Genomic DNA, 11,939 nt, shown 5'->3' with positions numbered 1-11,939 from the left:
ACTCATTTTATGTTGTTCACTTTTACACCAAGCATTAAGAAACCAAACAAGCCTGAACGACATCACTGATTCAGCTATCATCTAAAGAAAAACAGGCGTAAATTAACTATGTCATTAAAAAAACACAAGTGCTATTTTGTTTTGAACTGTTTTGCTGCAAGGGTTAAAAGAATCAGCTCCACGTGATTTAACTCTGGGGATAAATTCCCGTCTATTGACTAACAATAAAGTAATACTTCGAATAAAGTTCCCACGCTTGCACATTTTTGCTGTCATAGCTTAAAGCGTGACCCTTTGATTCACTCCGTCAGCTGGGCAAGAACACAGCGAGATGTGCTGATTATGTTTTCTCCATTCATCATATTCTTACACGCATGACCGTTAGATTGATTAAAACCGTACTTGAGTAGACAAAACACTTGCAGAGTTCAACAACAAATCATTGCTGACACATTATTTTGTTTTTAATTCTTACACTCTGGGTTTTCAGTTGCTTGTCTGCTGCTTGAATGAATTACAGAAAGAGCACCAAAATGACTTGTTTCACTAGATTGGACTAATAACACACACCTAATTTTATCGGATTTTAAAACATTTCATATTTTTAATAATGTTTTTATTTAAAAATTATGTTTTTCTCAATAGCTTCCGTGTCTTTGGACCAGGTGATTAAAAATTAATGTTGAATTGTTTTATTAGGTGTGTGTGAGTGTGTTTCATTCGAGCTGATGACAGCCAGAAAATCTAAAAACTTGACGTCCTGTGCTGACAGTAACACCCACAGTTATCGCCTCATTACATCTTCATACAGCCAAACACGGTGAAGATGGCATGAAACCCTTTAAAAATGCGACTGGTGTTTGTTAGCTCTGTTCAGTAGTGAAGTGTCTTCAAATGGTGGACGCTCTTCTGGGTCTTCAGAGTTGCAGCAGCGATGTAAGGATCAAAGATCAGCGGCGCCTCCAGAAGTGTATTGATGGGGCCACTGAAAATCCTCGGGTGGTACACCGAAACGAAAAGCCATCCTGTTAGGTTGTTATTGTAAAACAACGAGTTTGAAACTGCCAACTTATGCACCTCAGTTTTTTATTTTACAGAGTTGTTGCCTTTGAGCAAGAAGGTCGCAGGATTGCATCCCAGCCTGGGGCCTTTCTGGGTGGAGTTTGCATGTTCTTCCTGTGTTCATGTGGGTTTACTCCGGGTACTACAGTCTCCTCTCACAGATCAAAGACATGCATGTTAGGTTAATTGGTAACTCTTAAAATTGCCCCTAGGTGATCGTGTCTCTATGTGTCCCTGTGATGGAACCTGTGACCTGTCCAGAGTGCTCTCACACAGTGATGGCTGGAGATAGACACCAGCTCTGTGTGACCCAGAGAGGAGAAGCAGGTAAAGAAAGTGGATGGATGGATATTATTGATTACATGATGATAACCAGCACAGATAACAATTGGAGTTCCAACCAGTCTGTTTTAATGTGTTATGTCTCTTTTCATGCACATTGCATGACATAAATTGTCCTTTCATTAACCTGTGTCATTTTAACAAAACATTTACTAGAAACAAGTTTTCACAAGTTTACAGCTGCCACTTCTTCTAATTGTTTTAAAAACATTTTGCTGTAGTTGTTGTTGTGCTGTGAACAGAAATAGGTTACTTTAATTGCCCAAATTGAGCAGTGGTTTGTATGTTATAACTTATAGACCACTAAAGTGGACACTAGTGTATCATGCAGAACACTGCCTTCTACTGGCCATCCACTGCAAGTGCAACAAACCTGTCAATCCTTCTACAGCAGAAACCCTTGCAGTTAAAAAAATGTATCATCATGTAACAACTAAAGAACAATAATACTGATATATTTTCCAAGTATTAGCTTTATATTTGTAAAAAATTATAATTGCTCACCTGTCCACTGAACTGGACGTCTGTGGCTATATGTCAACAGCGATTCATACTATTCCTCTGACTGTTGTTCTAGAAATATGCACCGTCTGCAGCAGGTGTTTTAGCAGTAAATACACTGACTTACTTTAATACATAACTTGAAGATTTTGTAAGGGAAAAAGTGCACTGTTGCCACTATCTGAGTAACAAGTAAGATTTTTGTAATGCCTACAAGATCATGAAGCAACTGCCCGCTGACTCAGGTTAGGATGAAGTTAGTGGAAGTGATGAGTGTCCGCCAGAAAAAGAAGAGCTGGCAAATTCTGGCAGTGAAGATGCACCGCCTGACAGAGCTGAGGGTCAGAAAAACAAGGACATTGATTCTGAAGGACAATTCCCCCGTTTTTAGGGAAGTGGAAGGTGAATGTTGAGGGAGAGGAACCAATAGATGTCGTTATGCATTTATTTCCTGCAGATCTTATAAGTAAAATAGTGCAGAATACAAACCTGCATGCACTCCAAAAAGGAAAAGAGCATCTGGCCTTGACAGAAAGGGGACATGAAGACATTTCTAGTTATAAATATGGTCGTACCTCCGATACCCAAGATCAAGAATGTGTTTGTCTTGATTTCATACAAGACAGACCTGCAGCAATAATGTATAAATCTGAAACTGAAGAGACTACACTGCTGAGTTACATAGAACAGAATGGCTGAAGTGCCATGTGCAGTATTATTATTTTTAAACAGGTGCACTAAAATATTGTACTGTAAGAAAGGAGACGCTTGGATAAGACTGAAATCAAGGGGTTGAATGAGAAGGACTGGTGAAGGGATGAGACAGTAATGAATCTAAGAATGAGATGAGATGAGAGTTGCCTGCAAAGCTTTATGTTTATGCATTCAGTTAATCAGTTTGAAGCTTGTCCTCATTTATATTCATAGAAAATATTGTAAATAACATCCTGAGACCCTGAATCCATTCCAATGTTGATGACATTGGCTTTAGACCGGTTGACCATATTCAGGGGGACTAGATTATATATCTATCCAGCTATTTATAGATAGATATATATATAGATGTACTCCTAATTGCTCAGAACAATTTGTTTTTATGTTTTTGAGGTTATACTGCTCCAGGATGGGTCATCCATGCACAAGTAATGGTTGGAGGTCAAGGGTCATTAACACCAGCAGGCAGTCATCGGGACACCCACAGGAATAAATACAATAGTGCTCAAAGTCGAATTCCTGAAAATATATTTCAGCAAATCAATCATTGCTTCACATATATGAATATATTAATTTTATATACAGAATGTTGTTTTCACTGGTGAATATGAACTTAGGGGTGAGGACGCGCTTTGATGAGTTGTGTCTGTGCTGTTCTTAATTCATAACATCCTCTGTAAAATAAGAAAATAAAGTCATCCGTATTCCCCAGCTCCCATTTTGGAGATTTTTTTAATAGCTTAAAGTGTTATACATTGATATTTGCGGTCTGCATACACGTGGAGCAGTGGGCAGCTCTTTAATCAGCCAGAGGAGCAGCTACACATGAGGAGTTTTGCTCAGGGACTCTGCAACACATGGGAATCGAACCTGCAACTTTCTAGTCACCCTGCCACTGCCCCACAGCCCTGAAGATAACAGCATAATAACATAATAACAATTCTTGCTTTTGCTGTGCCAACAGAGGCCCCTGTGTTTGGGAGCATTTGGACATTCCTGGAGCGGGACAACATGTCCTCACGTCACCTCTCCCGGCCTCCTCCTGCAGGCTGACACGGTTGCCAGGCAACAGGCAGTGGGCGGGGACAAGAAGCCGGGGAAGGAGCGGCGGGTGGGCGGAGCTCTGCCTGACTCTACGAGTCCGCCCGTCTTGCCGGAGGGGCTCCACCGTGCTCCACTCCTCCTCCTCCTCCCACCGCCGGAGAAGCAGAGAACAACAAGACGAGAACTCGCTGTACTTTACCGGGGTTCGTCGAGGAGCCGCGTCCGTGTCCAAGGAAATGTCTAGCTGGAAGCCCTTCGTCTTCGGCGGGCTCGCTTCTGTGACGGCGGAATGCGGTGAGACGTGAGCCCGGCGCGCGTGGCAGGACACGCGGGAGGGACGGAGGGGCCGAGCCGCGCTGCGTTGCGCGTGCGGCTCGTTTTGAATTGTGATGACCATGTCCACTAAACTAACTCACTCGCTGCTCTGTGTTTGTTGCAGGGACCTTTCCAATCGACTTGGCCAAGACGCGCCTTCAGGTCCAGGGCCAGGTGGGCGACATTAAGTACCGCGAGATCCGCTACAGAGGCATGCTCCACGCTATGCTGAGAATAGGGAGAGAAGAGGGGCTCCGGGCGCTTTATTCCGGGTGAGTGGGCTCACTCCACGCGCTGCACGTGGGTTGGGTCGGGGGGTTTTTTTGTGGCAAAACGAAACTGCTTATCAGAGTGTCTCCACCTGCTCTTGTCTGTGACACCAACAGCCTCTGTCTACCTTTTAGTGCAGCTTTTACAAACTCCCTGTTGTCCTTTTGCAGAATTGCCCCTGCCATGCTCCGGCAGGCCTCCTATGGGACCATAAAGATCGGGACATACCAGAGCTTCAAGAGGCTGTTTGTTGACAGGCCAGAAGGTGTGTGTGTATGTGTGTGTGTCAGTCCCATCCCTCCCCAATCCCCTCAAAACTCAGGCATTCACACATTGCCCCAGGGGAACGGTCCCACTCCAGCACGTTCCTCTGAAAGGTCAAGGGCAGAACTTGCACCAGTAAATTTAACCCCTTCCTTCCTTTTCTTCCAGACGAGACGTTGCTGACGAACGTGGCGTGCGGCATTCTCTCTGGAGTCATTTCCTCCTCCATCGCCAACCCCACCGACGTGCTGAAGGTAAAGCTGCCTGCACAGACGACGGCGGTGTCGGATTGCGTTCTCTGTGTCGTGTCACCTGAAAGCAGCGGAGCGGGTCCTGAGTGTTGTTTTGCTCCGACCCTCCCCCTTGCAAGGTGTGCAGTAGATAACAGTCTGTCCTGCACATACAGGAGGGGGGGTGGGGGCATGTGCTCTGTTTTTTGTTAGTGGCACGCCTGGTGGAGTGAAAGCCGCTCTGGTGCTTTCACGGCCCCACTTGTGGCTTATTTATAGCGCCGACCCTCAGAGGCCTAACATAGTGTTCTGCAGATGATACGAGGAGTGTGCCTCTTTGCCACAGCGAGTGCTCTGAGGACGTAACGTGCCCTCGTGTGCTTCAGCAAGTCAGGAACATTGTGTTTCATCACACTTGCTGTGTACAGCCTGTATTTATCAAACCCGTGCCAGAGCGAACAAAACCCACCCAGGGCTGTAGTTGGGGGGGAAAATAGACACTGCGTCACGGGGACAGAAAGAACGTGTCGATTGTTCTCGTGCTCAGGTTTTTAACTCTCGCCGTTCTCTCAGATCCGGATGCAGGCTCAGGGAAATGTGATCCAGGGCAGCATGATGGGCAACTTCATCCACATCTACCAGGAGGAGGGAACAAGAGGGTTATGGAAGGTAAAATAAAAAACACATTCCACACGGTCCAGATGCCAGAGATCAGTTGTTCAGCCGTCCCTCTCTTTGCTTCAGGGCGTCTCTCTCACAGCTCAGAGGGCAGCGATTGTAGTCGGGGTCGAGCTTCCTGTCTACGACCTCACCAAGAAACACCTGATCCTCTCGGGCCACATGGGGGACACCGTGTACACCCACTTCGTGTGAGTTCGACCGGCCGAGCGGGAGCACATTTACGTCCCTGCACAGGCTGTTCTGTTTGGTTGACGGCGGCGGCACAGACTCAATGTTCCCCCACGTGTCTTTCAGGTCCAGCTTCGTGTGCGGCCTGGCGGGGGCCCTGGCCTCGAATCCGGTGGACGTCGTCCGAACTCGCATGATGAACCAGAGGGGAGGGGCGCTGTACCAGGGAACGCTGGACTGCCTGCTGCAGGTGAGTCAGAACCCGCGCTCGTGCGCAGGCATGCCCTCTGCGCGGAAGTTCGCTACTTCCTTCACTCTCGCGTGTTTCTTTGACTGCAACGCCCTGCCGGCGCCACCGCTGCCGGGAGGTAAAATACCATATCGACTGTTACCTGACCGCAGGCTGGCAGCTCATTGTCAGTCGAGCTGTGCAGGACGGATGTAATAAAATCCCTGTCGTCATTAAAGGTGATTTAATATGAGAATTCATGTTCCGGGTAGTTAACAGCTGGGCCTTTGTGTTGTTGTAGCAGACAGTGGAAGTTCTTTATTTAGGTGTGTTGTAACACTGCTCCTGGGAAAGGGGGAGGAACCAAACTTACCGCCATGTTTAAGTGATCATATCTGCGTTCAGATTAAACTAATCTGATGCACCTTTAGCAAAGAAGTGTCCTCTCGCGTCTGTATCAGTGAGTAAAGGGGACGTGTAATGTAATTCTTCTGCAGCTGTATTTAATTTAAAAAGACTCTGTCCAAGCAGGAAATCGAAGCACAGAGGTGACCACGTAGCCATGTGAACGTTTGTTTAATAGTGACGGTGCCGATTAATTTCACGCGTAACTTTCCTCAGCGGAGAGGTTAATGGAGAGTTTTATTTTATGAATATTGTTTACTAACTAGGCCCGGCTCTTCCATCATGTCTGCCACTGTGACTCGACGAGGTTCGGATCAGTTTAATTGTTTTGAGACACTCCCCTCATGCTCCTTTTCTTGCCTTCCGGAGCAGTTCCACCTCATGTTTCAGGTCTGTCACGGTAAAATCTGGTCTTGCTTTCTGAATTTTTTGCCTCTCCCTTACTCCTGCTGTCGCTCCTTAATTACATAGAAGCAGGTACGTTTCCCTCTTCGTTCGAACCAGCAAACGCGTGAGGCCCAAAGCAGTCGAGGAACCTGTTTGTTTCCTTATTGAGCAGGTCTGCGCAGGTCGTAGGTCGCCGATGCCTTTTAAAGCGCCCTGCGCCTGCAGTCTCTGTGGTTCTGCTGCCTCTGGCTGCTGGTAATTCTCCAGCTGAGACGAGGGGGGTCGAGTTTCTGACGCCTCCACCCCCCGTCTCATTGTCAGCCTTGGTTGTTCTGCAGATCCAGAACGCTCGGATCAGATCACGCAGCAGAACCTCTTCTCCTTTCGCATCCAGCTGGACGGCAGCGTCAGGCATTCCCACAAAGAAAAGTCTTTGCCCAAAGCACATCGCTTTTTAGTCGGATCCATGAAAAATAAGGAGCGGGCGTCAGCGGGGAGGAAGTGACGTTGGTCGCGTGGGTTCGTTTTAAGCGGCGCCCTGATAACAGCACTTTGGGTTCGTTTGCGTCTCCCAGCGCACGGTGATTTGTTTGTTCTCGTCCAGTCAGCCGGCTGCCGTCTTCGAAACAGGTTTATTTTCTTCAAGGTCGACCTTTATTTCCAGCGACATCTCATCTCGATGCATTAGGCCCCCCCAAAAAATCTGCGTTTTTTTTGTCTGGATTAAGTGCTTGACTCGTCAACAAATGGTGACATTTTAATTCGGTCAAAGTGATTAAACTTTTTTGTCCAAATGCTTTAAATTGCCATGACTCTGCGTGTGTGTGTGTTAGATTTTTCGCTCCTGCATATGATAAATAATTCACGTTACAGAGTTATGTTGAACATGTAGTTTTAATAACATCCCAGACTTGGTTGGAACACCCAGAGAGGAGCTCGGCGCGATCCTCAGAGGATAATTAGAAGAAATTGGTTTTTATCCTGTTTGTTTTCTTCCTGCAGACGTGGCGTTCGGAGGGCTTCATGGCGCTGTATAAGGGCTTCTTCCCGAACTGGCTCCGCCTGGGACCGTGGAACATTATTGTATCCTTTCAGCCACTCAGCTTTTCACACATTACATCCGTGACGCAACGCTCTCCGGGCTGGGGAAATCAGCTGCGTTGTGTGAATTCGGCGGGGCAGAGCATTCGGAGCTGGCCCGTTCTTGTGGGAAAGATTAGTTTAATGCTGTTTAATTCTTTTTATGTAACTTTCTGAAGCCCTTTGCCTTATTAACCCCCCCGCCTCGTTACTACCAGTCAGAGCGAAGTACGCTTCGGGCAGCAGGAGAGGAAGGGGGCGTCAGGTTTAAACTGAACAAAGAAATCTTCATCCAGGTGTTAACATCTGCCTGAATGTTTAGCAGAGTAGCAGAAACTGTTCGATGGCAGATATTCACCACTTAACATTCAGCCCTAAAAGATGTAATATGATGTAGAAAGTTATTCCAGCTGAAAACTGAGGTAATAAATCATAAAGGAGCCAGGATTCACCCCCCAGTTTACCTCCCGTTCTGCTCCGAAGAAACACTTTTATTTTCCTTTACTCCACTTTCAGTTTTTCCTCACTTACGAGCAGCTGAAGAAGATCACCGTGTGACCTGACGGGACGAGCGGAGTGTTGAGAGCAGAGCGCGTCGCCTCGGGGAACCGAAAACCGGGACCGGACGGGGGGGTGGGTGTGAACGGGGGCGGCCGCAGCCCCTCGCTGGGCCCGTTTGGATTCTGAAGCCCGATGCGAATGCGGACGGGACAGAAAACGCCCCCCACCCCTCTCCAACACATGATGACTTTATTCACCCATCCGTACGCTGCTGCTGCTGCTGCTGAACGCCGCGGCAGGTGTCGCGAGGAAGAGGCACGCAGGTCCCTTCGCTCAGATGCCCTCATGGAGCGCTTCTCTGAACTGTGTGCCTTAGTTTGTGGATCTGGCCGCCCCCACGCTGCACGTGGGCCGTTGGACAGCAGCGGACGGGGGGCGGCGTGATCATTCCCTTTTTTTGAAAACATATTTATGGATTGGACAAAAAAAAGTGGGTTTCTTATAAATATATATATATATATATATATTTCTAAATAGGGAGACTGGTTAGTGGAAACTGAAGTTATTTATTACGCTTCTGGTTTCTCTCATGTATTTATGGAGTAAAAGGTACATCCTGGTGTACTGTAATGAATAAGTTATTTATGGTTGAAATGCCAGAGTGGCTGTGTGGACGGGACATATGTGATGAGTGAGTGAGGGTAAATATAACCTCAGTCACTCTGCAGGAGCTCTTGTAATTAGTCGCTTTAAAAAAACAACAAAAGTTCTTCTGAATGCAGATGCTGTGTAAGCCACACCTTTCAAGGTCCGATCAGAGGAATCCTGTTACCGACGGTGCCGAACCGACCGAACACTTGTATTTCTGTCCGCTGCAGCCAAAGTGTCCGCCAGTGTTATTTTGTTACGCGTCTATTTAAACAACGCTGTAGTCCTTTTTTTGTATATGGAAATAAAAAGGGGGAAATCGGAGAGCGTCTTGTTGTTGTTTCAGATGGTGCCACAGTGTGGCGCTGTGGACTCGGATCACAACTGTGAGGAGCTCCAACTCCTAGCGCCCGACTCTGAGGCCACAAATCTAGCACAGTTGCAGTTTCAGAGGGACTTCTTTTTCTTTTCTTCTTCACACACGCGTTCGTGCGGCACGCCACCAGCTCGTGAATTTTTCAGGGGAATTGAAGATGTAATTGTTTTGTTGGGTTTTTTTGCGGCTAAATCCCCCCCTCCTCAGTTTTCCTTCATCGCGGCTGTTCCAGGAGATGATGGGGGAGCTCGAGGGAGCCAAGCGGGGAAGCGTTGTGGCTCTGTGCCTCGCCGGTTTTATTTAGAAAAGGACCACTGGGGGACTTGTTAGTTGTGCAGGAGCGGATATTTAAGTGGCTTCGCCTCAGCCACACTGAGAGACGAGACGCCACGAAGCTCGACGAAGGCGCTGCGTTTAACGTGTAATGGGTTCACGCCAAAGACGAGCCTGGTTTGAACACAACTGGGTCAGATTAAGGCAGAAGAACGTCTCGCTTTATCTAAGATGTTCTGATGTATAAACAGTGTAGGAAGTGGCTCATTAGGGTCACTGTGGTAACGCCACATCTGTCCGCATCATCTACTGACAACACCTGATAAGACAGACAGAAACGCAGACTAGAAGGTCAGCCTCAAACAGTCTTAGACATGTCTGGTTGTCATGCATTGCTTTAGGAGAAATGAGTCTTAAAAAGCCTTCACTTCCTGTTTAGGGAGGCAGAAACGCTCAGTTCAGATACGACGGGAGTCAGTTTGTGCACACGCTGCAGTGAGAAACACATGGGGTGAAAGAAGACAAAAGCCCAAATTTTCATGTATAAACTGCATATTACGTGAAAAGGTTGTGGAAATCAGAGTTTATTTGAAAGCTTCAAGAAGAGCGAGGTGATTATTCCCTGTGGTAAAATCATCAAAATGCCTAAAACCTTAACAGCAAGGTGCCAGTTCAGCCATGTGACGTATCGCGCATTGTACCTGGTCAAGTTGCATGTTTTCATGTGTTCTGAATGTTTTTCTTTTGTTTTGGTTTGTTTTTTTGTCAAAGCTATGGGAGAAACGGCCAATCGGAGACTGTGACGGCAACAGAGGAGTAATGGGTAAATGGTGAGAATTCTCCCTCCGAACTCTTTTTCCAGGCATTCCCGCCGTTGTTTTTTTTCTTTTTCTAATTCTGCAGCACACAAACAAATAAATAGATTGATGTTGGACATGTGGAAGGAGAGGAGACATGTTTATCCTTGCGGGCTGATCCAGAAAGAAATCACAGCCCTCTTTTCTTTCTTTTTTAATTCTTTTTTTCTCCTTTAAGATGGAAAAACCTTTACTTCGCAAATTGTGCCTGCAGTGAATATTTCGGATCCATCTCTGGTCTGGCTGATGAGGGAAGGAGCTGACAAAGAGAGGGTTTCAAAGGAAAAACAAGGCGGCAGGTTTGGCTTGAGGGGCTCCTCTTCCTGCGAAATGAAGATAACTTTAAATATCAGAAGGACAAAATAATCAGCAGTTTTCAGTGGGAAGGCGGATAAAAGATACCCAAACATTTTGTAGTGAAGTTTTCTGGGAAATACAACTAACTGTCTTACTGAAAGAGATGATATGCTGTAATAGACACCTGGTTAGCAACAGACTAAAATCAGAAAATGAGAGAAATGTGATTTATGGACATGGAGCTAGTTGGGGTGAGGACAGAGGACACAGAGGACGGAGTTAGACGGAGGAGGAGGACTCGCTGTGGAGACCCCTGAAAGAGGAACAGCCCGAAGACAAAAGAAGAAGATGGAGTCAGATTCCTTCACTGCCTAAAATAAATCATAAAAACTCTACCAGAACAAACAAAATAAAATAGTTAATGATCTGATAACTGATCATCAGATTGATTTATTTTGTCCAACAGAAACCTGTCTACAACAGGAGGATTCTGTTAATATAAATGAATCCGCTCCTACTAATTACCTAAATGTTCATGTTCCCAGAACAACAGGTCGAGGTGAAGGAGTAGCTGCTATTTTTCAGTCAGGATTATTGATTCATGCTAAAGCAATTATTTGTTATAATTCTTTCTATAATTCTTTATAATTCTTTCTCATCCAAAATGGAAATCAGAAAAAAGCAGTTTTACTTGTTATAAGTCGCTCACCATCGTCACGGTTTTTGTCTGAATTTGCAGATTTTTTTGGTCTGACTTATTATTGAATACAGATAAAGTCAAAATATTCATGTGGATGTTGAAAGTGATAGCCTAAACATAGCATTAAACAGTTTAATAGAGTCGGTTTTACCCAAAATGTCCACACATCTGCTCATTCTCTTCATCGTACTCTTGATCTGGCTCTGACATATGGCATAAAGAGTAAGGACTTAATAATACATCCTCACAATCCTGTTCTATCTGACCATTTTTAATAACCTTTAATTTTACAGTGATTAACTACACAGTCACTGATAATATTACAACTTCAATGCAAACCTCATTAGATAAAATTGCCCCTCTGAAAAAGAAAGTGATCAGTCAGAGGAAGTTGCCTCCTTGGTTTAATTCAGTACTTTAAAACAGGCATCTGGTGAGTTGGAAAGAAAATGGCGCTCCACTAACATGGAACCATTCTATTTAACCTGGAGAGAAAGCCTGCTAAGATGCAAGAAAGCCCTTTGTGAGGCTAGAACTGTATATTTTTTTACCTTTAATAGAAGAGAATAGGAACAATCCCAGGTTTCTGTTTAGT

At 45.7% G+C, this 11,939-nt stretch overlaps 1 protein-coding gene across 1 annotated transcript; it reads left to right on the top strand.

The window, feature by feature from the left end:
* The first annotated feature begins 3,760 nt into the window (after positions 1-3,760).
* On the top strand, positions 3,761-9,165 carry LOC108238207 (kidney mitochondrial carrier protein 1). The gene is made up of 9 exons (XM_017420152.3): positions 3,761-3,957; positions 4,103-4,250; positions 4,419-4,513; positions 4,681-4,766; positions 5,316-5,411; positions 5,487-5,611; positions 5,718-5,841; positions 7,615-7,695; positions 8,209-9,165. The coding sequence occupies exons 1-9, from the start codon at positions 3,900-3,902 to the stop codon at positions 8,248-8,250; spliced, it is 855 nt and encodes a 284-aa protein (XP_017275641.1). The 5' UTR covers positions 3,761-3,899; the 3' UTR covers positions 8,251-9,165.
* The last annotated feature ends 2,774 nt before the right edge of the window (positions 9,166-11,939 follow it).

The sequence above is a fragment of the Kryptolebias marmoratus genome, linkage group LG20 (assembly GCF_001649575.2).
Source record: "Kryptolebias marmoratus isolate JLee-2015 linkage group LG20, ASM164957v2, whole genome shotgun sequence".
NCBI classification, from domain to species: domain Eukaryota; kingdom Metazoa; phylum Chordata; class Actinopteri; order Cyprinodontiformes; family Rivulidae; genus Kryptolebias; species Kryptolebias marmoratus.
Note: the sequence above shows the minus strand (reverse complement) of the source record. Positions and strands in the feature narration are given on the sequence as shown.

Coding starts and splice junctions, on each gene's coding strand:
- LOC108238207 (XM_017420152.3), top strand. CDS start 3,900: ATGTCTAGCTGGAAGCCCTTCGTCTTCGGCGGGCTCGCTTCTGTGACG. Junction 3,958..4,102: donor TTCTGTGACGGCGGAATGCG/GTGAGACGTGAG, acceptor TGTTTGTTGCAG/GGACCTTTCCAATCGACTTG. Junction 5,412..5,486: donor GAACAAGAGGGTTATGGAAG/GTAAAATAAAAA, acceptor TCTTTGCTTCAG/GGCGTCTCTCTCACAGCTCA.